General features: G+C 40.0%; 1 protein-coding gene and 1 long non-coding RNA gene across 2 annotated transcripts in view; one reads left to right on the top strand and one right to left on the bottom strand.

The window, feature by feature from the left end:
- The window catches only part of galnt18b (UDP-N-acetyl-alpha-D-galactosamine:polypeptide N-acetylgalactosaminyltransferase 18b), a 69225-nt gene extending 47479 nt beyond the window's left edge, over window positions 1–21746 (top strand). Inside the window, exons 7-11 of the mRNA XM_088296528.1 lie at window positions 11578–11763; window positions 13312–13449; window positions 17374–17469; window positions 20151–20315; window positions 20834–21746. Coding sequence (XP_088152654.1) covers window positions 11578–11763; window positions 13312–13449; window positions 17374–17469; window positions 20151–20315; window positions 20834–20980 — 732 coding nt within the window. The 3' untranslated portion in view covers window positions 20981–21746. The remainder of the gene's footprint in view (window positions 1–11577; window positions 11764–13311; window positions 13450–17373; window positions 17470–20150; window positions 20316–20833) is intronic.
- Window positions 1034–25173, bottom strand: LOC148337538 (uncharacterized). Its single transcript, XR_015843208.1, has 4 exons — window positions 24978–25173; window positions 15821–15892; window positions 6771–6887; window positions 1034–1191 (listed from the first exon to the last, which is right to left on the bottom strand). It is a non-coding gene; the product is annotated as an uncharacterized LOC148337538 (long non-coding RNA).
- Between the last annotated feature and the right edge of the window lie 1616 nt (window positions 25174–26789).

Raw genomic sequence — 26789 nt, forward strand, 5'->3', positions numbered from 1 at the left:
TGTGCATTTCATACCTAGGCCTTCAGTGAAGTCCTACTTGAATGAATCGCCCTCATAATACCATCATTTATGACAGCGCGGCTGGACAAATAATATACAGAAAGACACTTACACAGTACAAAGTGTAGAACGATGTAGCTTCTCTTGAGAGGTCCGCCTTGAAAATGGCCTCGCAAGTGTATCTGCAATTAAATCCACACTTTTCCCTCCTTCGGCCATTGTGGTTCAAAAAAAGAAAGAATATATTTTAGATTTTTTAACAATCGCAGTTACGACTTCTGGGTATGTTGATTCCGCATAGCGCAGGAGTGAGTATCCGATCAAAACGCGTTCATCACCTTCAGCGTAAGGCCAGCGAGAAGGCCTCACTGTAACCGACTCGTGATATGATTGGCTATTGCAACTGTCTATTAACGGTAAAAGCCCGCACGATTGTATCTGAAGGCCTCAAACGAATAAAAACTGGCATTGTGAAATCTGCCTGGCAACACAAGCTAGCTGAATTCTGATTGGATAAAAACTCTCACCGAAAATACAACGCTAGGATATAATATGACATCATTGTGAAGAATATGATCATGATTTCTTGATTATGTTAGGCCAGCAGAGAAGACCTTGACCGCCCACCACTGGTTTTTACTGTCTGTGTCAGGTGAAGGAAGTTTTTAAATATCTGTATTGAAAATTTGGTCTCTCTAAAATCACGATCATACTCAGTCACACTCTGTTTTGATTATTAGTTCAGCAATATGATTATAACAAAGCATGGTTGGTCTTTTCGAATTCCCTAGCATAAGAGTTGCTACTAAACTCTTATTAGCTACACAGGAGGGGGAGGGGGAGATATGATATATGGATATGACAATATTGCTAAAAGGAATTGGATTAAGGAATTATGCAAGAGACAGCCTTTTTATTCCCCCGTTCTACAGTTTAATTTAATCTAAATGTAAATGTCATCCTGATCTCTTGGAAGTAATTCTAGAAATTGTGGATCATTTTTTTTTTACTTCATTGTGCAAGCTTATCTACTGGCTTGGACTTTTTCCATTGCTTTACGGGGGCAGCATGCCACAGTGGTCGAGGGCAGGTTGTGGGTTGAGCAAGATGCCGAAGCCCCAGTTGCTCCTCATCAGTAGGTCGACGTGACATCAGTGTGACGCGAACAAAGGATCTCCGGTTTGAATCCCACTGCAAATGGAAACGTGAAAATTGGGATAGGTTCTAACTTGTTGGAGCGATGCTTTCTGGTTTGAATGAACTTCCAAACTGCTCACGGGCCTTTCACCTTACTTACTCTTAACGCTCTCCCCAAGCTGCCTGGCATACGAATTTGAATCAAATTCGCTGACTCACAGAATAATGTACCAAAACACCACTGAGTAGCAGATATGATGCCAGTGCGGCTTTCCTGGAACAGAGCACCTCAACAGCCATCATCACTCGTCTAAACTATTCCCTGGAAATGTGTACTAATAAATGAGAATCATTGAAACAACGATTGGCATAAAGATCATAAATACCAATTACAGCCAACACTTTGTGACAATATAAAGCACTCCTTGAGTGTGGATTAATGTGACACACAAATACACTTTCAAAGCAAGACGTTTCTGTCTAGCACGAATACATTTCAAAATGAGTTTAGAAGTTGGAACAAACAGTGCACTGTAATATGTTGGTTGCCTTATATAGCTGCACAATTGGGACAAGATATGAAAACAAATCTACCACCACTGCAAACTGCTACCACAAAATTGAACAAAAGTCGGTGAAGACCTCCCTAATAGTGTCAATCAAAAGTAACTATAATTATCTTTTTAAAATCTGTTTTTTTTCCTTTATTAATACAGCTTTTGGATGAGGTTTCAAAAGATTTTGCAGATGTATCTAATGTTGCGGCCATTGCGTGAAGAATTTAAAGTCGGTATGACTCCACGGCGCGCTTCAACACACCTGCTGGGGGGGATTGAGTAGCACTGAGAGAATACCAAAGCCTAATCGTGGAATCCCCGTGGAGAGACAGCAAAGGAAGAAAAGTTTGCAACATTTCCTCTCAAACTTCATCTTCTGTCCAGTGTCTGTGACACAATCAAACAAGACTCCTGCAGTGATAGCCTCCAAAAACCCTGCTTGCTTGCTGTGTCACAGGGTTGCCTTTGAAATTACAAATAGTGTTTTGAAGTAAGCAATAGAATGTTATGCATTAGGATTTAATGCTGCAATTCTCTTCATTGTGTCTCCCTAGTCGCAGAGGATAAAGAATATATACCTGTGAGCGTCTTTATCTGTCTACATGTGTTGCTCTACCATTTTTGTTCAAACATACATTGCGACCGCTCTTCAATAGATAATTGATGATATTAGCGTTCTGTCAACAACTTTAAAATAAATAAAATAAATAAATAGATAAGTGCAGACAACAAGCCACACTTTTCTATGTTGAAAATAAATGTTGTTTACTGCATGTACAGAACGATTTTGTACTGTGAATGCGCATAAAGGTACAAAAACAGATTACTAAATCAGTGCCTTTCAACACGCCAACAAATTTGCTAATTAAACAGAACAGAGAAAAAAAAAAAAAATCAAGATTTATTTAGCGTATTTTCTGAACTATAGAGCGCCCCTAATGGTGCCTTTTAACACGGCAACAACTTTGCTAATTAAAACAGAACAGACCCAAGAGAAGAAAAATATCGAGATTTTTTAGCGTATTTTCTGAACTATAGAGCGCCCCTAGTGGTGAAAAAAAAATCAATAGAAAAGCTGCACCGTTGGATTAGCCGCATGATTCAAAATCTACGAAAAAGTAGTTCGGAAAATACGGTACTTAATTTTTTTTTTTTTTTTAATTCACGTATCCTACAGTACGGTCTCACATTGCCAAAAACTGTTCTCTCGCTCTCTCTCACTCTCTCTCTCACACACACGCACACAAGCACTTTTAACACAAAGTTAGAAATGGGCATCCCCCCGTGAACATTGTAGCTCAACTAAACATGGCTTATCTTCACAACCATCCCGTTTTTTTTTCTCACACTGGCCCGAAACAGGGCTGCTGTGGCTGTTGTACGTAAATGTAGCCTCTCTATTCTTCAAGTACAGGTCAGTGAAGATTGTAGGACAGCGTGACACAGGTGGTCAATGGGCATGTAGAAATTATTTACAGCTGATGGGGTCAGTCCACAGTGGTAAAGTGGTCAAATCCTTTTTCTGCATTGACGACAATCGGATTGCAAACATCTGTTTGGACTTCTAAAGGGGCAGCTGGGCTCAGGTTGTCATCTCTCATCTGGAAAGTCGCAGCTTCACTTCCCAAATCCTCCGCAGCACTGATTAAGTATTGCTGAGCCAGAAATTGAAGTTGCTCCTTGAAGGTTGACTGTTGTATATTTAATCACATTTAACAATACTTTGCTACAGGTATATCAAGAACCTCTGAAGGAGTGCGGAGATTTTTTTTTTTTTTTTTTTATATATATTACATTTTTTTCCTCATATGCTGGATCTGCAAATTGCCTTTGACTTTGGCTTTTGGCTTTGACTTGCTTTACCATAACCCGAAAAATGGACGTACTCCAAATTTCACGGAAGGCTGGTTTGATTCCAACGTTGTGCACAATGACCTACTTGACTTGGTCTGACGTTGTCCTGGCCGCTATGTTTAGAAACCGTCAGCTGTGCACCTCAAAGGCTTTTCTTTAAGTGAGTCAAAAGCGAGTCATAGGTTAGTCATTTTTCATTTACTCATGCTTGGCGAACACATTTCCCAACCTTTAAAAAGGCCCGATGTCATAATAACAAGAGCATCACCAGGGATTTCAAGTCCTATCTTGGCTCATCTCAGCTCTACTCACTTAACTTTAGTGGTGGTGTTTTGTTTTTTTTCACCCACACACAGGAAACTGGGAACATGTCAGTAAGAATAAGACCTGCCAACAAACAATATTAATGTAGGAGAAATCAAACTGGAGTTAGCTTGAAGGCACACCAATGAAAAAGTTTTTCCGAAAACACACTTTAGTGCGGCTACTTGGCATATGCACCCACAAGGCTGTTTCCTCCTACAACTAAGGGCGGGTACACTCTGAAAGACAATTGGGTTCCCACTAGTGATGGGTAAATGAAGCTTCAAATGTGCTTCATGAACCAGTTGTAGTATTTTTGGACCCCTCTAGATGGCACTCTCAGTTCAACATTGGGGTGAAAGCACACTGAAATGCCATTTTTTCAAACCTTGATTTAAACCAACAGTGCCATCTAGAGGACTTAAAAATACAGCAGCCGGTTCATGAAGCAAATTTGAAGCTTCATTTTCCCATGAACCAGCTGCTGTGGCCGTGTCTGATGCAAGTGTGCTGGCCCTCATCCTGTCCCCAGTACCATTGGCAGATCTTCACCAAGACAAGCTAACGAGTTATTTGCAGAAATTTAGTGGCAGTTCTTATGTACCTGGACAGCGCTGTTGCTCGCTCAAAGACACATTTTCGGAAATAGGCAGATAGATTTATTTGCTTGATTAATTTCACACTTTGCACACTTGAAACGCAAATAAATGGTTGTGTAGTGGTTCACATATCTGACTTTTGGGCAGATGCCTTCGGCTCACTTCATATTCAACGTCTCCAAACTAAGCTGAGGTTGCACCCCTGCGGTGACACAGAACAGGAAACGCTTTGAAAATGGTTGGATGGAAAAAAGAAAAACACCACCACAGTTCCATCTGCTTGATAAGGTCGGGGTCAATGACCCTCGAGCCCTCAGTGTAAAATCCGTTTATTTCAGCTCGGCAGCAGTGGACAAGAGGAACACGCTTTTTGCATTACAAACTCCTTTGAGATCCCGGCAGTAGAATCAGTAACTACGATTTAACTTTCCCCATTGCTCATATGTTCCAGAGGAAAAACGAAATTATGCAAGAAGGCCACGCTGTTAAAGAAGTGAGGTTTAGCTCCTAACAAACGAGACCGGCGGGATACTGTGGCATTAGCCTCAGCACAAAGCTTCCGTGTGTGTGTGTGTGTGCGCGTGCGTGAATGTGTGTGTGTGCATACGTGTGTAGGGGTACGGGGGTGTGTGTGTGTGTGTGTGTGTGTGTGTGTGTGGTGCATAGCTAGCAGAGCAGTTAACGTGATGGTTGATGAGGGTCCACATGAATAACAAACAAAAAGCGTATTCATTATCTAAAATTAGGCTTTCCTTTGTTTTGTTTGCTCAAATTACCTCAACGGGGTCTTGCAAATCACTTCTGCTGGAGTGTTGGTGCTCCTGACCAAAAGTAAATCTGTAAGTAAGAAGCTTTGAGAATTTCTTTGCTGTGAGAAAGATGCCGGTAAAGCTGAGTCAAATTTGATTGTTGTATTTTACGGGAGAAAAATTATATTCACGAATGAAAGAATACAGTCTTTGATTGTAAATATATTTTCTATTGGATTATTTTTTTCCCATTAATTCCAAGATTTTCCTCAAATAAATATGTTACATGCTTCATAGAAAATAGCAGCAGTCGAAAAATGTGATAAGACGCAATTTATTATGGAAAATGATCCAATTAATTTGTAGATAGCAGTTCTTATTGCCTGCTAATTTATATTACACGATATGGAAAGCGCTTTGCTCCAGCTCCAGTTGTCGTGAAATAAATAAATAAATAAAATTGTATTTAATCATATGAAAGGGCAGATATGTTATTATGTGCAAGAGTACCTAATGAATTGTTAGTGAGCAGTGACGCATAGTCTAACACTACTACAAATGTCAAATTATGTTTTTTTGTGAGAAACACCGACTCTTTCAGGATGGTGATAGAATGTGAAATAAGAGTCGAGCTTGCCGGTAAATGTACTAATAGCAGACAGTGTGAGATGATGCATAAAAGTGGCAAGTCGTTGCCAATTATTTGCACTGCTCAGGGCAGCCGAAGAGGAGGAGCAGCTTTACCTTGCATGTGCTTTGATGTGAAGAGTTATCGTGGCTTGCTGAGGAAATGTAAAATGATGGCGGGAAATATTTTTGGTGTTTTTTTTTTTTTTTGAGTGCCCGTCTTGGTGTGTTGGAGGATGGGAGATTGAGTGCAGTGAGATGAAAGCAGAACGCTTCAGAGAGACATACAAGTTTGAAATGGAAAATGATATTTCGAGAGAAATGTTCTCAATCACATGTGCATTGAACACTTCCTGATTTTCTCTTTTTTTTGTCAAGAGGCCATTTATGCTCTGGTATTAGGCTTCTTCTGAAGTTATGCAAAAAGTACTTGAACTTTTGCAGAGGAGTGGATTTTAAAAAAAGTCTACACACCCCTGTTCAAATACAATGTTTTTGTAAAATAAAAAAGACAAAGAGAATTAATTAAAAACAAAAATTTCACCATGTTTTTTACCATTTTGAGAGGTGAAGTAAAAAACAACTGAGACCTTCTTATTAATACAACTATGATGTGGCCACCATTTAAAGAGCATCGGATCAACAAAAAAAAAGCATGTCTGTTGTTTTAGTAGGCTTTCTTTGGCATTATTCTTTTATCATTTTGGGCCAGAATGCCCAGTCTCGTGGTTGATCATTCACAAAGACCATTTTAACTCACTAGTTTTGTGGGATTAAAATGATATTTTTAACCAAAGCATCTGCTGTATGAGGCCTCACTCTATTTATGAATGTTTGTCATTTTTTAGACTAAAAAAAGAACGCGGTGTGTGCACCAATGGTGGCCGCGCTTCTATTAAATGATACGTTGGCCTCATGATGTTTATCAGTGAAATGCAGCCTACCTCAGCCACTTCTCTACCTCGGGCCTCCAGTGATGAGTCATGGCATGACTGATGGATGAACCCGTGCTTCTCCAGATTTCAGAGTGAACGAGGCAGCACTATAAAGCACTTTTAGGCCTGTGAAGAGAGAAAGTCGATTTGAAATCGCATCTTATTTTTCTGTAATGAGCTAAAAGTTGAACGCTGTGGCAGATAACAGTGTGTGTGCGAAGACATCACTAACAATCACTGAGCACTTGATGCATGTCAAGATACTACGGTATTTCCCAGACTATAAGGCGCACCCAAATATAAGCCGCAGCAACTCTTTTTGGGAGGAAACCATATACAAGCTGCACCAGACTATAAGCCGCAGTTTTCTATGTAGAAAAAAAATTAAGTTTACTGCATGTCCAGAACGATTTTGTATTGTGAATGCACATAAAGGTACATGAACAGATTGTTGAAACAGTGCCTTTTAACATGGAACAACTCTGCTAATTAAAACAGAACAGAAAAAAAAACAAGAATCAAGATTTATTTTGCACATTTTCTGAACTATAGAGTGCCCCTCTGTCAGGTTCGCCAATTTGACATATAGTGTTCGTGAGCTAAAAGGAGAGACAAACAGCTCTTGTGGAGACAGAAAGGTTAAACAAAGTTTATTTGACAACTTTATCTCCCCTCCCGTTCCTCGATGCTTTTCACACATTCCCTTTTATAACATCGGGGAATCAGATTACACTCAAGGGTGGTACAGTTCGTCTTCTCAAAAGCTGGTTCAGTCCGGTTTATCATTGGGGTGTCGCCATGGATCGCAGCTGACTTTGACGTCAACATCCTTTATCAGGACCCAGTTGCTTGCTTCAGACTTCAATGCCAACTTATCAGGGCTCTTCTGGATGTTGTTTACTTCTGAAGAAGTGCCACCGCCCCGCCAATTGCAGACAACTCCCTGTATCACCCCGTCACACTGCAAACACTCAGCATAGTTCACTATATTAAACTGCAACATGTTATATGCACTACATATTAAAAGAAGCTGCATCACGGCAAATGTATAATAACCTCTTAATATTATTCTAACATTCCCTCCTGTTTATTCTACATTTGCCCCAAAAAATTATCATCAATGGAACTTCCAAGGATTTAATTCCATCAAATCATTAGCTTGATAGCAAATGTAGACCCCTTTATCATTCTTTATTTATTTATTAATTTTTAATTTTTTTATTTTTTTATTTTTATTTATTTATTTATTTTTTTTTTTTTATTTGAGCGTTTTGGATTAACGAATAGTATCTCCCAGGTAAATTCAGTCGTCGTCATCAACTTGGTCATCAGTGTCTCCTCCATCGCCAGCACTTCTGTAATCAATCAAAGGATATATTTCCTGTAGTTTGGAATTTGTTGGAGCGAGAGCTGTTGAGATAAGTCGGACAATCAAAACGCGAATGCAGGGAATACAACAACATCCACACAGTACAAGGATTGAGGTGAACATTGTTATAGAAATCATTACCGAAAATACCAAATTTTTATATTTACCAAACGTTTTGTTCCACCACTCATCCCATGCAGAGGTACTCACACCTGAGTGTTCCTTCAGCTTTCGGTTCAGGGCGCGCAAGCCTGTAATGGCTCTTGTGAGGGACCCTTCCGGAGAAGTGTTGTTAGGAATGAAAGTACAACACTGATCACCAATAACCTCTTAATATTATTCTAACACCCTCTTTCTGGGAAAGGAAAATCCACAGAAAAGCAGCACCGTTGTATTAGCTGCATGGTACAAAATCTAGAAAAAAAGTAGCAGCTTATCGTACGGGAAACACTGTAATTGTGAAAAACCGAGTACGAAAGCCGCTCTACACATTAGGCGACAATGTAAACATGGGGACTGCACTTCTTAAGCCATGAACTATTTTGACTCTACATAAATATATAAAATGTGCATTTGTTTTGTCTATTAAAAAAAATAGTCAACCGACCAATCAATATAACTTTTTTTCTCCTCCATGTTGCATTTTAAAAGAGTTGAAATTTGTATTCTTCAACTTTGCAATGTCGATTTGAATTTGATTAATTGTTCAGCCCTAATTTCAATGTTATCCCTTTGCCTTTGTGTGTTTTTTCCCTCCCATAGTCCAAAAATATAAATGTGCAGTTGATTGAAGAACATAACGGTACATCGGCTTGGGTGTGTATTGGCCTCGTTCTCAAATCATGCGCACGCACAAATTTGCGCTTAAATCGAATGCATGAATATTTGAAGCGCAAATCTGTGATTCATCAAGATGTTCTTACTTGAATTGTTCTTACCCTGTAAAGAAATTTTGAACCTCAATTAATTAAGAATTATCTTTAAAAAAAACATATTGAAGCTCTCCAAAATATAGAAGCATGAAAGTGAAATTTGGTCCTCCAGTTTCCTTTTTTGTTCTTGGGTCAGATATCCGTTTCTTCGTATCCACCTTAAGTCTTTCCTTTCACCTGAGCTATGGTGCGAACCTCAGGTTACAGTTGATATTGGCACAAGTATCTCCTTTTTTTTTTGTCATCAACACGTTCAAAAAGTGTTATTTTCTTTGCTCTCACCTCTGACACAATAACATCAATGTCGACCGGTTTGAAATTTCTCCTTTCAATTTTTGAGGCCCTCTCTCACAACTTCATATCTTCCAGCCTTTTGATTGACAGGCGACCAGTCCAGTCACTCACCTATGAACCGAGGTCTTCTGAGTTTCTTTGTGTGCTTGTTGATAGGATTCTCATCTCACAAGCCGCCAAATAAGATGAAATTGTATGACAAGTTTTCTTATTGATCTCACTGTAAGCAGAGGTTTAAATGATATGAAATGATATCGATTCGAGTATTGCTTTTCATTCCGCTGGAATCAGAAGGAATTTGGGATCTGGACCGAAGGCTTACGCCTAAAAATGTCATCCTTTTGAATTAACCTTTCTCACTTGTAAAATGTGTGAACGGCATTGATCGCGGTGTGGCATTTCATTCCCTTGCGAGTAATTTGGGTTCTTGAACTGAAAGCTTTACCACATTTTTCGTTATAAGCGCAACAAATTACAACCTGTTATGCATCAGAACTATAAAAAGCTCAAATCTAAATGAAGTGCAGTCCGTGATTGAGCTGTGAAGCAGCAGTAGTCTTACCCGCAGAGCTGATTTGACGACGGCACAATATGAAAGCTTGAAAAAGATTCGACAGCATGCGGCGCATGCACACATTTAAAGGCGGAATGATGGGCTGCAATCACATGTGAAATTGAGTTTTTGGGGATCAACCAATTGTCTATTTTTGTTTGCTTCCAATGAGTCCTCCAATATACTGAACCACTCAGAACTTAAATCTCAAGTCTCAAATTAAAATGTCACTCAGTGGCGCACCACCGCCAAGGCTGAACAATCAGAAACATGTCATGAAGGCAGATGAGAGTGTGAACACAAAGAGCGAGAATAGGCAAGACAAGTATATTGTACATTGGATCCAAAGTGCTGCAAGCAATATTAATTATCGAAGTTTGAGTGACAACTGTATAATGAAACACGCTGTGGTGACATGAGATAGGAGTTTAAATGGAAAAATAAAACTTATCTCAAATCATCTTTCCCGATTGAAATAAGTGGAAATGCCATTAAACCGTTTCAGCCTTTAAAAAAGATTCTTAGGGTAATTTTTTGAATTAAAAAAAAGGCGCACTAGAGAATGAAATATTCTAAAAACATAAAGTAATCACATAGGTAATTAAATTGAATTTCCCAAAAAGTTTTTGCCACATTTTGCACTTCAATTCAACAAGTGTTGTGCTGCCCACCTGCACTATAGATTAGGGGTGGGCAAACCTTTTGATTGGCAGGCCACAATGGGTTCTAAAATTTGACAGAGGAGCCGGACCAGGAGCAGCTGGATGGAGTGTTTTGGTAACCTCACCTCATTGGCAAAAATAAATAAATAAATACATTCAACGTAAAGCCAACGAGAAGGCCTTGCTGTCATCACCTCGTAATCTCGATTGGCTATCACCACCGTCTATCAAATCTGAAAGCCCATTGGCTTTGACAGAAGAGATGCTTGCACGATTGTATCTGAAGGCCTCGGAAAGAATTGTGCGCGCTACTGGTATTGTGAAACCTGCCTGGCAACACGAGCTAGCGAAATTCCGATTGGATAAAGATTTGCACCTAAAAATACAACGCTAGGATGTAATATGACATCAATGTGAAGAATATGATCATTTTTTTTCTTGAAAGGCCTTGAAGACATTGCTGGCCCGCCACTGGTTGAATGTCAAGTCTCAAATTGATCAAACAGCCCCAAACCTCCCAGCAAACTTCATTATGTCATATTTAGTATCATTTCAATTTAATCAATGCTGATTCTGTCATCCCCTTTTTGAACATCTGGGGAGTCTCCTCCTGACAGTTGAGGCCACAGAAGGCTAGAGAGGTGACAAAAAAAAAAAAAGATTGCTTGCTAACAGTGGCGCTCTGCCTTCACCGTGAAGAGGCTCCTCAACTGCTCTCACACTTGAAAAGAGGCAAAGCACCAGCAAATTGGAGCATAATGAATGAGGTTCCCACTACTGCGGAGACAAAATAGCCTTTTCATTACAATAATAAAACGTCACAGTTGTAGAAGGGTTATTTGTGAGCGGCGCATTGCAGAAAGTCTTCTGAGTTTTCTTTCTCTCTGCATTTTTTAAGTCAGTTTCAGTATTGGGCCTTGGATGCCTTTCTGTGATTCTTCCAGGATTTCTCGACTGTATCTCTGTTGCAACCTAACTGATGTCGCGCTGTATTCGTATTTTGCAGGTGTGGCAGTGCGGCGGCAGCGTTGAGGTCCTGCCTTGCGCCCGCATCGCCCACATCGAGCGTGCTCATAAACCTTACACGGAGGACTTGACGTCTCACGTGCGACGCAATGCCCTCAGAGTCGCTGAAGTCTGGATGGATGAGTTTAAGAACCATGTTTATATGGCCTGGAACATTCCGCAGGAGGTGAGTGACTCTCCGGGAAGATTATGAAAGCGGCATAGGTGTATGCCATTTTTATAGCAAAATGGACATCGTTTACGTGAGCAGGTCAAAAATGTCCGATATCAGCGTATAGAATATGTCATTATTTGGATACTTAAACGGCTTTAACAGTTTTTCGGGACTCAGATGATATTTGCCGTATTAATGTTTACAGTAGTGCTGTCAAGCTAATCAATCGCAAAAAATTCCATAATCAAATGCGATTAATCGTATTTTTTCTGCTACGATTTTTTTGTGAAGCGTTTAACAGGTATTTACTTGAATAATATCTGGTAATTAATATAAAATCACCAAATATGAAGTGTATTTTAATTCAAAGACTGTTCTAACAGCTTTCTTTGATCCCTGAATACGATTTAAATTGAGTCACCTTTACAGGAATTTTTCTTTTTAATTCTCAAAACTTGTTATAAAGTTGTTATAAACTTGTTATAGAAACTAGTTATAAGCAGCACACTCCGGCAGTGTTGGTTTGCAGGGCCCAGTGGTAACTTAAGCAGAATGTTTTCTTCTGAGATGATGTGCTAAAGATTTACAGCTAATATGATACAATATTTGCAAAGTATGTACATTTTTTTTAACTGAGTTAAAATATTTAATCGAGTGAATTTTTTTCAAAATTAATCTTGAGTTGTCTGTCTGTTCCATCACCATCTTCAATGTTATATAAGGCTCCATTTCCGATAAATATCACGACATAAAACACCAGAGTGGTTGATTTCAAACTTCCCAGTTGCACAGAAACACTGTTCCAGATCCGTCTTTTTGCATGACCATTTAGCTTAACGTGACAAAAGAAAAAAGTCTATAGCCTTTCTGTGATTGATTCTCTTTGACTTTAGAGGTTTTACTGAACATAATTTATGTCTTAGGGGGATGGGATTGTCTTCCGAGAGAATTAAAAGATAAATGTTTTTTTTCCCCCTCTTGAACTGAATTTGATGAATAATTAGATCAGCGCACGATGTCTTCTTATGTTAATTGTATTATCCCTTAGGGGCCTTTGTATATTCCGTTGAATAGATGAACATCTGCAGGCAATTTATTCAGTCAATAATGAGGCATTTAACTTGGGCTGTAGTCACTAAGCATGAAATTTAGCCGCAGCTCAAAAAATTAAGCACGCAGGGCAAATGCCACTGTTGGTTTACCTCCGAGAAATTGAAAACCAACAGCATGAATCAATTCTCGATGTTTTCTGGCCACCAGAGAAGAACTGTAGTGACATTGCGCTTTAAATACATTTTGGAATGAGACATAAAGACAAGCATCACTGATGATGACATGAGATCGGGCATCGGCTGAGCCCGTAATAACGCCGGTGCGGAAATATGATGCGGCCCGCTTTGAAGAGATGCTTTTCAAGTTTGAACAGAAAATGTCCAACGTCTATAGAGGATGTTTGCAAATGCAACAGATGGCCATGCAGTGATTTAGGCCCCCATCAATTGTGCCTAATGAGTGTGTGCATTGGTGTGTGTGCGTGTGTGTGCGTGTGTGTGAATCAAGGACCCGGGCATTGACATTGGTGACATCTCCGAAAGGAAGGCTCTGAGAAAGAGGTTGCAGTGTAAAACCTTCAGATGGTACCTGGTCAACATCTACCCTGAGATGAGGATGTACAGCGAAACCGTTGCATATGGCGTCGTAAGCAATTCCACCTTTTAATCCTCATCGCACTTCCATGTGATTATAACTTGGAACCTCTTTTTTTGGGGGAAGAATTGTTCACTGTCTGCCAAACTGCTGCTTGTGGTGAGTTGAGTTGAGTTCGCTGTCGCCTTTTATTTTTTTTATTTCAAATGTTTGCTCGTAAGTCAAAGCAATTTTTTGTATCGGAATACTTGTAAGATGGAACACGTGAGGCAAGATGTGTACCTGATTGATTGTTTGTATCCGTCCTTGTGCTTCGAGATGGATAACGCCAATCATGAACACAGCAGCGCAGCTGTTGCATTCACTTCGATTGTCTGTTGATGGTTGGCAGAATTAAGCAAATAAATTATGTGGTGATTTACCAGCATTCATATTCTTTTTTTTTTTTGTCTCAACGGAACAATTGTTCTAGAATATCCCTCTATTCAAACATATTCTTCAAAAGACTAAACTGTGGGCACTGTCTGGGAATAGAACCCCCGGAGGCTCCATGAAAGTCAGCAGCATCTATCACCTCTGTAAACTAGGAAGTCACCTCTTAACATAACAACTATGGCCGATCAATTAATTGTCCAAAATTAACGTCAGCCTTTTTTTTCTTATTGCCAATTTTTGCACATTTGGTCAAACATGAACATTTTACAACATAAGAAAGATTTGGGATGGTTTGCCAATTTTTTTTCTCTGATATAAACTTTCACAAACAGTATAGGACAAAGCAGGGGTGGGCGGTCGAGGGCTTCAAGGCCTTCTCTGCTGGCCTACCATAATCAAGAAAAAATGAAACATATTCTTCATATTGATGTCATATCATATCCTAGTGTTGTATTTTTAGGTGAGAGTTTTTATCCAATAAGAATTCCGCTCGTTCGTTTTGCCAGGCAGATTTCACAATCCCAGTAGCATGCACTATTCTTTCCGAGGCCTTCAGATACAATCGTGCGGAAATCTGTTCTGTCAAAGTCGATCGGATTTTAGATTTGAGAGACAGTTGCCAATCGGATCACGAGTTGGTTACAGTGAGCCTTCTCGCTGGCCTTACGCTGAAGGTGACGAACGCGTCTTGTGATTGGACACTCACCCGGAAGTCGTAACTGGCGACTGTTCGAAAATCTAAAATATATTCTTGCTTTTTTAAACCACAATTCCCGACGGTGGGAGAAGTGTCGATTTAATTGCAGATACACTTGCAGGGCCATTTAAATTTTCATTACATATTTTTTATATTAAGCTGTGGATTAATTGGTTACCTGAAATACATTGTGCCAAATATTGGTATCAGCATCATCCCTAAAAAAAACATCCAGATGGGTTGGACCCTGACAAAGAAGCTGATTTTGTTCACTCTTCACCCTTGGCGGAAGTCATCCAAGTGCCATCTGAGTTTAAATTGTAGATGATGCTAATCCAACTGGAGGACTTTGCATCAGAATTATATTAGTCAGGAGAACACACACGGCTACCAAGGCATATGCCGGCACTATTTGTACCGGCCCAAGCTGGGATGTCTCTTTCGTCCCACATCTCATCTGAGATGCTCCCTGATGCGCAGTGACAGTCAGACTGCGCTATTACGGCCCCCCTGTTGTATGGGTGATTTGTCCTGTACAAACTGACAAACGGCAGTTGGAAACCAAGGAAGCAGCTCAGCCTTATTCCATTAATTCATGTCTGCAGACCTCATTATTCTATTTTTACGGCATGCATTTGATGTGCGACTCGGTGGCATGGGTTTGACGAGCCGCTACAGCTGTACACAAAAATAAAAGACACAACACACTGTCAACTTGCATGTTTTTGATTATTCGTCAAAATAACTGGGATTTTTTTTTTTCCGTCGACTGAGTATTCAAACAAGTTATTGATGTCGGGCGGAATCCTCACATCTCCAAAATTGCTACCTTTCAGAAAATTAGATTAAAAAAATAGATAAATAAAATATATTATATTTTATATATATATATATATATATATATATATATATATCTTCTTCGAGTTACAAAACAAATGCGTCCATCTTGTTGGCATTACACCTCATGTAGCACAAATAAAAATAAAAAAATCATCACCTTAGCAAACATGTTCTCAAATTTGTTTTCAAAGATCTTAGAGACATGTGTGATTAAAAAAAAAAATGTTTAGTTGTAAAAGGCGCAAATTAATCTAAACGCATTTACCTTCCGTGTTGACTATTTCCTTCTGCATTGAAGAATTGCGGTAATTATTTTTTTTAACAAAACGTGCTTTCTCAAACGTAATTCACCAACCGTAAATATCTTTACTCATTGTCTAAATAACATCAACTCTTCTTTCTTGAAGCGCCATCATTTTGCGCAGCACAGACAAAATTATTGAGACAAACCTCAAAATCAGTTGGGATGTCGTCAAACAGATTGCTGAGCCAACGTCAGTCACCTCTGACTGCATGCATTTTCTGTAAAAATGGACAAAGATTCCCAATGACACACTGCAAAAATGTGGAGCAAGTCTCGTCATAAGAGTGGAATGTTGTCAAAAAGTGGCTGTATGGAGTGTCTTGCTCCATTCAGTCTTTTAGAAATTGCAGTCGCGAGTGAATCATCTTTGGACAATAACTAAGATTCAAGAACAAAGCAGTTTTTCAAAACAGGAATCCCATCGATTGTGACTCACGAATGACTATTTTCAAACTCGCAATTGCAAATCAATGATTGCGTCTACACCGTCATCTGCCAGTTGTCAAGGTGTCGCCAACATTGCTACTTTTTTTTTTTTTTTTACCTCACGGAACTTGAAAGGTTTACATTTAAGCTCCCACGAAAGACCTTGTGCTGCCTGTGGCTTTACTGATTAGCACATAAAGTAAACGTCGACAAAGCCAGTGGGGAGTGGAATCGTCCCTGGCAGTGTTCCACCGCCGTTCACTCGGCACTCTCGCAGGAGCATTTCTGGAGCGCGTTGCGATGCACCAATCAGGTCGAGCGTGCTCTGATAACTGTGTGACAAGAGCGTAGGTAATGCTGCAATTTTTGGATTTGCATTTTTATGAGGTAAATGACTGACATTCTTCTGATTTGTATAGAATGTTTTTACTTTAAGTGAAGTATGTACTCACACGAAGGCGTTGAGTGGAGTCCTACTTAGTCCGACTTGAATAAATCCCACTCATGATACCGTCATTTATGACACCAGGGCTGGACGAATGAGATCCAGAAGGCTCAGCGAGAAGGCTCACTGCAACCAACTCCTCATCTGATTGGCTATCGCAACAGTCTATCAACAGTAAAAGCCCCCTTGAGACACAGAACAGATGCCCGCACGATTGTATCTGAAGGCCTTGGACGAATAGTGCATGCTACTGGTATTGTGAAATCTGCCTGGCAACACGAGCTATCTGAATTCTGATTGGATAAAAACTCACCTAAAAATTCAACACTTGGATATAATATGACATCTATGTGAAAAATGTGATCATGATTTCTTGATTATGTTAGGTCAGCAGAGAAGGCCTTGATGGCCTTCACCGCCCATATTATAATTTTGGACGCATTGTCAGTAATGTCACCCTGAGTCACTGGGCGTTTCGGCCTTACACTAGACGCCCTCTCCAGGGCTGGCCTGCCACGGGGTGATCAGCCCCAAGCTTGCGTCAATCCAAATTAGTCATGAGAGTTGCTGTTGGGCAGCACACTTTTCAAGGGACTATGCATGACAAGGGGCGTCCTTTTCCCTGGGTCAGGCCTAAGCACACCGGGTCTTCGCCGAACCACTGGTGAAGATTAACTGGTGTTGGAAGGACGTCGTTTGTAGCTCTGATAGCAACGCTCAACAAATTTACTAAACTAAAAGTACTCTTACTTGAGTTAAATTTCAGGCTCCTCAAGCCACCTTTTCATGAATTCACAATTTTTTTGTGCATGTGTCTCTGTCCTACAGCTGAAAAACTCTCTGAAGAACGATGTGTGTCTGGATCAGGGGCCTGACAATGACAATGTTCCCATCATGTATCTCTGTCACGGGTTGACACCGCAGGTTAGAGGACTTTTTTCATTTTACAGCCACAGCTACATTTCGAAGCATGTCGCTTGGTTGTTGCCTTGCAAGTCTGCAACGTAATTGGACTGTTTGTTCAAGATAGGTCAGCCTAAATAACGGCGACTCGAAATGTCCTCAAATGTTAGCACGGCTTTATTCTCATCTGTGTTTGCCACCCTCATTAAACTGCTATTGATCCCTTCATCCTTCTTTGTCTGAGCAGATTGTTTTAACCTTGATGTGACTCTTTTTTTTTTACTCTTAACTACTCTAGCTTGTTTTTGATATAACACTAAAATATTGCATCCCTTTTTTCCCCATTCTTCTGTATCTGTAATTATGAAAGTCTGAAAGGAACATTTCATTTTCATTCCAGGGCTCAATTATGATGTATAATTCAGTTTTCAGTCACCGTGGCATGCAATAATTACAGGACAAAAAAATGTTTTCTGATCATTTTAGTGTCGCCTATGGAAAGCTGTTTGAGCTTTTATTCCATATCCTTGATATCCACTTGAATGCTAGTATTTATGTCTTAACTAGTTAAATAATTCAGCGCACTAGTTGAACACTATTACTATTACTAATGCCATTTTTGACCTACGAATACCTAAGATGGATATCAAGGATTAGACATTATTTGATACCAAGGATATCAAAAGCATTTTAGCGAATAAATGCTGACTCCTTCATGGCAAATAAATGTTTATCTGGTTTATTTGAGCATTTATTCGATATCCTTGGTACCAAACTTAAGGTACTTGTCCATTAGTACATTCTTGGTCCTCACTTGTAGGACAATTTTTATATGCTAATAGACAGTGCCAGATCGAGAAATCGAGCGAGAAATTAAATTGGCCGATTATGGCCCTTCAAACATCGGCCAAAATGGCTGATTGTTTTTACTTTTATGTACTCTAAGCATTTAAAGCAGTTGTACACAAGTACCACTGGTATCATTATTTATTACACACAAACCTAAATTATAACCTTGTATTCTTAAAAAAAATAATAATGTGCTAAATATTAACACATTCAACTACCAGTAGAAAAACACACATATGACAAAAATGAATGTCCTAATTTTTTCATTAATTTAATACATTCCATCACACAATGCATTCTGGAAACCAAAAAGTAAAGTTCTTTGATTTTTTTTTAACAATATATTTGCAGCTGACCCCAGCCATTTGTGGGGAATAAGTACCAAAACGGCTCGCGAATAGAGAAAATCCGCAAAAAAATGACCCCCTTTTGAAATGTTTTGTGCATTATATTTTTTTTTCTCAATGAATCGGGTGATTAAACTGACTCCAAAAATAGAAATCATTCAAGCTAGTGACATTGTAAAACCTTATTACTAGCAACCCTAACATCTAGCATTTCATTCGTAGTACAAGTGGTGCACAGATGTCAAACAGTGCACTTTAACAACTTGCCCAACTTGTGTCCGCCCAGAGATGTCATGATATGCAGGAGTGGGAAAAAAAGTGCTAATCAGGTTGCGGAATCTGAACACCAATAAAATTCATTCACAGTATAGTAATGATAAAATGTAAGTTGAGTTGAATCCTCTGTTTGTGCAGCACAGATTTCTATTTCAATGTCAACTATGAGCGCATTGTAAATCATCAAAGTGACTCTCTCCCATATTTAAATGCAAAGCCTTTTTCCTTTTGAACGGAGATTATTTCCTTACTAAATTCTCAAATGATCAGTATCCCAGCTAAATAGAGGAAAGCCGATTCCCTTGAAAAAAAAAAAGCCGTTTGTAAGGATTAAATATTTATGCTTGCTCCGAATCCATCCTATGTGTTGTATGCTGTCTTTAGATTCCTCCAGTCAGCAATGACTTCAAATCAAGTGAATAGCTTGTTTTGATTCTTCCAAAGGTGTTCCAAACCCTTGACAATGAATGCAGTATAGAAATCCTTGTTTAGAATTAGAAATGGACCGATTTAGATTGTCAAGCAGGCCGATAACTGATATTTGGAGCATATTCAGTTGATGTATTCATAGAGGATATCTGTTTTCAGTAAAAGTCATCAAAAAAAATTCAACTTTGTTTGCATGTCATATGTAAATCGAACATCTTTTTAGACCTGTAAAATGTTCAAGTTGTGTTTTTATTTCATAATCTGTGTTTTAACAAATAGTTCAGGGAGCTCCGAGGGGTCATCAGAAGTATCTTAAACACTTTAATGAAAACATAAACAAATAAAGTTTTCCAACATTTCAAAATAACTAAATTCTTAAACTTTGTTTTGGATTTCAAAAAAAAAAAAAAAGAGAGTTCCCACAGGGTTTTTTTTTATTTAATGCATCTCTTATGGACGTCAGATTTTTATTTTTTTTTTTAAAGGACGATACCGATATTTGTCAAAATGCTGACTATCGACTCCGATGATCGGCCCGTTCGAATCAGTCTATCCCTAATTAGAATGAGTACACATCTGTCAAATGCAGTTCAAAACTACCTAGGTGCTGCCAACATAGGCTCTGTTCTAAGTCCCCTCCGCTTCACACTCACGTCCTCCAATTTTGGATCTATGTTTGTAAATTACAAATCCAATTCCACCGTTTGCACAGATGACACCCTGCTTTGACTGCTCATCCAAACGTTCCGTCCATCGTCCTTCCTCTCGTATTTTCGAAACCGACAGTTATTATTCTTACAGAATGTGTACTACACCAGTACCCAGCAGCTTCTGGTGGGTCTCCTCAGTCCCACTGTTGACGATGACGACAATAAGTGCCTGGTGGACGTGAACAGCAGACCACGCCTCATCGAGTGTGGCTACGCCACAGCCAAACGCATGAAACTACACTGGCTCTTCACTCAGGTGACAACAAATGTTTAGTCGGCGCTTTACACAACAAAAATTAAAGCCTGGAGATCACAAATAGCGGGGAACTTTGCTAACAGATTAGGAGTTTTGTTATAGGCGATATCACATGACTCCTTCTTGTGACTGGCTCACAACCAGCACGTAGATCAGAAGCTCGAAAAACTGCATTGCAAAATACTAGTGATGGGAAAATGAAGCTTCAAATTTGCTTCATGAACCAGTTGTTTTATTTTTGAGTCCCCTAGATGGCGCCGTTGGTTTAAATAAAGACTTTAAAAAATGGCAAGACAGTGCGCTTTCAGCCCAATGCTGAACAGAGAGTGCAATCTACAGGAATCCAAAAATACTGCAACTGGTTCAGGAAGCAGATTTGAAGCTTCATTTATTCATCACTACAAAATATTGTCGATATTGTAACGATTATTGCACAGTAGTGAGTGTTAAAAAAAAAGTTTAGATAATGTTCTTGCAAAGCCAGAACAGTTGTAAAGATTCTGTTTTTATCTTTTCAGGGTGGATCCATTCAGAACAGGAAATCAAGGAGATGCCTGGAGCTTATTGCAAACAGTGACAATGAGTTTGGTTACCAACTGGCTCTGCAGAAATGCACTGGACAGAAATGGTTTATAACAAATGTATTGTATAGCAATTCCCCTTGAGTACACCTGCGTATGGAGTTTGGGTCTGTCTCTGCGTTCCGGACAGCTAAGAAGTAGAAATGATAACACTTGGAAATTCCGACGTCCGACTTGAAAACATTCCAATCAATGGTAAACAAAAGGAAAACATGGCTGATGGCTTCCATTAGTGCGTCATCAGCATTCGAGCTACAGCCTCCAAAACCGAACACAATCTACGACTCCGGTTGACTTTGACGTTTAACTTGCTATAGAAAATACAGGAATGAAGTTCAAAATAATTCCAGACTCATACAGTTATCGTCCTCACCGAGCTGTCAATTGGCCAACAGTTGTGAGCGCGGCGTTCATTTATCATTGATTTGTCTTCAGAGTTTGGCAAACTCTGATTGAAGGAACACGGCAAAAAAAAAAAATGACACCATGATGTCATTTGATGCTAAATCCAATTGTGAATGATACAACATTTAAACATTTAAACATGACCACGGAAAGATGAGCCGATGGTATTTCAAGCGATACTTTTATGGCACGGTAGAAAACTTATATTTTATGGTGAAAGCAGTACTAGTCTTATTTTCATTGGATGAAAAAAAAGGTACTGAGTTCAAAATGTTTTCGGGGGGGCTTTTTTACAGCTACCGTGTAGCGATCTGTTCCTGCTGTAAGTATTTTATTTCATGGTCTCAGGTTTATTTTGTGAATTAGCTGTTTACCCGATGGAGCAAATGAAATATGTTGATTATTTTCCGATTGTTAACAACCCGAATATTTGTAATATATGACAGTAAATTAAAAAAAAATGTAAAACATTAGCTGCACGTGCCTTTTTTTTTAACCAACACAAGAATCTCAATGACGGTCAACCATTTCAAATCAGGACCAGGATTGTCTTTTTTGGGCCAAGTATGCAAAACACTCAAGGAATTTGTCATCATATACAATAAACTTACAGCAAAAGTCAATCCAAACGGACTTAAAACGAAAAATCATAGCATTTGCACGACAATGAAACTAATCTACAAGTGAAAGTCTGATTTCAGGTTTTGGGGAAGTACCGCTCCATGCAACCTTGAGAGCTACAAAGGGAGGCCGAGTAATGAAATTCATGATGAAAACGACTGTGTTGTGCAGTGAAAAAGAAATGTGAATTGCTCTTCTGAAGAGTTGCTGCTCGATTTTCACGGGCACGAGTATATACCAAGTAGAAGAAAAAGATGTTCTCGCACACTTGCGATGCATCGCAAAAAGTACACCAAACGTAAAGAGATGTCAGTGAGTCATGACAAATGCGGAGGATGAAAAATAGGTCTGCTCCCTGCTCCGACTGTTTTGTGCACCTGAGGAGGCGACTGGTGGCCCAGCCCGTATTCAAAATGTCAGTCCTCATTAGAAACTGCATTCCAGCAGGGCTCAACAGACCATTGCATTAAATATGCATGGAAACCCACTTTCACTTGCACTTCTTAATAGATGCAACATGAGCCCCACTGTATACTCAAGCAGACCCCGAAGAAAAATATACAGAAAATTACTCACTTACTTATGCTTACTCACTTAGGCTTAGTCGATTTGAATCTGAACGTTCACTGCCATTGACGTGTACAGAATACGTTCTGGTCCGTTACGTTTTTTTCACTGGGCATGGCTGCGGGAAGATTTGCCTTCTCCATTGTGAAGTTCAAGCTTAGTAACAATTTTACTGATGCACAACTGCCAGTAGATGGCAGCACATGCAGCATTTTAGATTTAAATTCAATCCAGTTTGTGAATGAGAGAAAATGGCCACACTCGCCCACAGGCTGGAAGTTGGACAAGTTTTGGTTTCCCTCAGTGGGCCATTATGACGGTGAACCCATATACCCAGCAAACTGACGGATGGATATCTACCTTTTAGAATCAGAATCCCCCCAAAAATGCTGTTCATTCAAATATTGTTCAATCCATTTTAAAAGCGTGATTGGTAAAAAAAAAATGCTCGCAATATTTTAACATTATTAAAATTGAAGATAATTTGCAATTTTGGTATTTTAGCAAGAAACATGAAGTCACGCATGATTTGCATTTTTGGGCCACATTAAATGATATGGCGGGACGGATCTGGACCCTGGGCCTTGAGTTTGACACCCATGCTGTAGACCCTCCAGTGTGTCCTGGGTCGCGCGTGGAACCTTCTGCCAGTGGGATGCGCACGGGACATTCTATCCAGGAGATGGAAAGCTAGATGCCTGAGCCATCTGGCTCCTCTCGTGGCAGGATTATGACCGAGCTTTTCGTCCTCTTTCTAAGAGAGAGCCTCTACAACCTGGGGAGGAAACTGATTTGGGCTGCTTGTATCAACTGTCTTATTCTTTCGATCACATTCCCACAGGTCGTGACCGCAGGTGTGGGTAGGAATTTAGAAGGACCAAAATAATCGAGAGCTTCAGCTTTCGGCTCAATTGCTTCTTCACCAAAGACAGACCAATACCGAGTCCGCATTACTGCAGACCATGTGTCGATCTCCGTCTCCATTCAACCGGAAACCTTATGACTCTTACTTCCTTCAGATCAGGGGTCACAAACGTGATGCCTGCAGGCAGCAGGTAGCCCGCAGAATCTTCAAGAATAGCCCGTGGGCTTGTTCTAAAAATAGCTCACCGGTGATGGGACATTGTGATTTCATATGAATGTTGCGAAAGTGATCATTTGAAAATGTGAAAACCAGAAGATATTTTATCGAAATAAGGTGTTGCATATTGAACTGTTTACTAATTGTGAGAAATAACATGATCAGCGTCATCACGTAAATGTCATTCATTAGCATATAAAATCATCAAAAGTAATTTGAGTAAAGTTGTTTCAGAAAGGTATGATAGCCCTCCGCAGTACCCAAGAAGTAGCTCTCAGCTGTAAAAAGGTTGGTGACGCTTGCACTAGCTCGTCAAGTTAGATCAACTTGAAACTATATCTCATGGTCCAAAAATACCAACAATGTCCCATTTAAAATGTTAGCTGAAAACAGCCTCCATCCCCCTGCCCCCCAATTTACCATGCAAATTAAAAAGCATCTTCTGTAATTTAGAGATTAAATCTAACTGATAAAATACATTTTCAAGAAAGTTTTTTGTGTGTGTAGCTTTCTTGATCACCTATATGTCATGTCATGTCATGTCATTATCCACACCGCTTATCCTGTACAGGGTCGCGGGAGGGTGCTGGAGCCTATCCCAGCTGACTACGGGCGAAAGGCACACGACACCTTGAACTGGTCGCCAGCCAGTCACAGGGCAGACATAGATACCGTCACTGAGTGGGAACTGAACCCACGCTGCCCGCACACAACTCGGGCGAGTGTACCACTACACCATCAGTGACTTGATCACCTATATCTTTATTGCAATTCTTCAAACATGTTTGTTTTAGCATCAATTTGTTTTTCAACACACAGTCCTGCTACTGAAACATTTCTAGCCATTGAGAGGATAAAAGTGAGAGAGAATAAAAAGTGACACTTTGGGATTTACATCATCAATTTAGTAACTCTGACCATGGTTACATTTAATGTAAATCCTCTAGTTGTCATATTTGTTCGGCGTGTTCAGCCATAATGACACCTGTCACTCAAACGTTTATTATATAGCTAAGTTTGGTTTTGGCTAGTTGTAGCTGCTAACAGGCACAGCTAGCCAGTACGCTCAAGCAAAAACTCTTGACATTATCACCGATTTGTAACCTTGTCACTAATATTTTTGGAATATTGCCCGTTTTTTTAGGTTCCATGAAAAGTGTACCATTGAGTTTGAGATGGACGTATCAAATTATAAAATGGTTAACCACCTGTTAATCTGGAAAAAGAGATAATAAATCAGTGGCGGGCGGTGCACTCCACACGTGGGCCTTCAGTGAAGTCCGATTTAGTCCTACTTGAATCAATCCCCCTCGTAATACCGTCATTTGTGACAACACGGCAGGACAAATAATATGCAGAAACAAAAATAATAATAATAATAATAATAATATGCAGAAACACACTTACACAGTACTGAGCGAGTGTTGGACGACCGAGCTTCGACCTAGCTTCTCTTGATAGGCCCGTCTTGAAAATGGTCTCGCAGGTGTTTCATCAAATCCACACTTTTTCCTGATTCGGCCATTGTGGTTTAAAAAAGCAAGACTATATTTTAGATTTTCGAACGGTCGCCAGTTACGACTGACGGTGAGTTGATTCAGTCTCGAGCTGCCTCCTCACGAGGGAGTATCCAATCACAAAACGCGTTCATCGCCCTCACCGTAAGGCTAGCGAGAAGACTCACTGTAACCAACTCGTGATCGGATTGGCTACTTTAACTGTCCATCAAATCTGAAAGTCCATTGATTTGACAGAAATGCTTGCACAATTGCATCCGAAGGCTTCGGAAAGAATAGTGCGCGCGATAGGTATTGTGAAATCTGCCTGTCAACACGAGCTAATGGAATTCTGATTGGATAAAAACTCTCACCGAAAAATACAACGCTAGGATATAATATGACATCAATCTGAAGAATATGATCATTTTTTCTTGATTACGTTAGGCCAGCAGAGAAGGCCTTGAAGGCCTTGTCGGCCCGCCACTGTAATAAATGGTTCGTTTTGCCCCAAAATTTGATTCTTAACAGTACAGAGGAAAGTGTCTGGTCTTTAGTGCTGGTTTGACGTCCTTTACTAGAGAATGAGAGAATGGGTAGAGACTGACACCTGCTGGTTTACTGAAAACATCCACTTTAGAGCAGTGGAATATGATAAAAGTGAAGGTACTAAAACAAGTCTCACTCATTAGGCTTCTACTAGAAAGCAAAAAGAAAGTCTCAGGAAAACCCTACGAGAAAAGCTGAAATATTAATTCAAAGGCTCTTAAATTGTGACAAAAATCTAGAATTGCTACTGGGGTGTTTAGACTTTTTAAATCCACCATAAATTAATACTTTTCAAGTCTTAGCCTGCCCCACCCCCAAGTATCACATTCAATATGACGTAACACCAAAAAATCTGTGCCTACGCTCACTTATCCGTGTACAGAATTTACAGTTCCCTACTCTTATCGTCCCGTTTCAGGTGGACTTTCAGTTGAATTTGCAGCTCAAATCAAGAGCATCAACGATGCCCCCGAGTTTTATTGCTGACTGACACTATTTATTGCTAAGTGACCTCCGCGTGGTGCACTTTGAACACGATCTTCTTTTCAATCTTTCAGCCAGGTTTCAGTCATTGAAATCACGAAGGCACACACACAGCTATATCTGTTCTTGGCACACGGTAGTATGAGTGTTGCTGGGGTCTCACACATGGCACGCTGGGCCTTTCCAAACCATAGTTGCAGGTTTACGGGAGATGGTAGCACATCATACTTTGCTCAAACGATGAAACTCAATCTGTTGGGTTCACTGCCCCAGAGTTTACTCCATGAGAGCATCTTCTTCTTGACACCCTCCCACCTCATCCAGCGACCCTGTTTGGTTTGTGTCATCGCCTTGGAACGTCTAGTTCCCTCCTCCTCTACAACCGTGGTTCGTCAATCAGTTGCTGATGCTCTTTGCCAGAGAAGAGTTACAGTTCCGAGGCTAAATCATGATTGGAGGAGAGCAGATTTGGCCCGAAGGACATTGGTAGCGGGGTCCACGTCATCCCGGTTGCCAAGGTTGGATGGCCATCTCTAACTACAGGGTCCCGAGAATCAGTGAGGAGCATCTCCAGCCTCACCTTAGCGTACAACCAAGCTCGAGATTGGCAGTGATAAGGTTCTGTCACTGTGGAGTCCAGAACTGCTGAAGCACTTTGGGAATCCGAGACACTTTCTCACATGGGAGTTCA

This window comes from Idiotropiscis lumnitzeri, chromosome 5 (assembly GCF_059441095.1).
Source record: "Idiotropiscis lumnitzeri isolate Australia: NSW breed Sydney's pygmy pipehorse chromosome 5, RoL_Ilum_1.0, whole genome shotgun sequence".
Taxonomy (NCBI): domain Eukaryota; kingdom Metazoa; phylum Chordata; class Actinopteri; order Syngnathiformes; family Syngnathidae; genus Idiotropiscis; species Idiotropiscis lumnitzeri.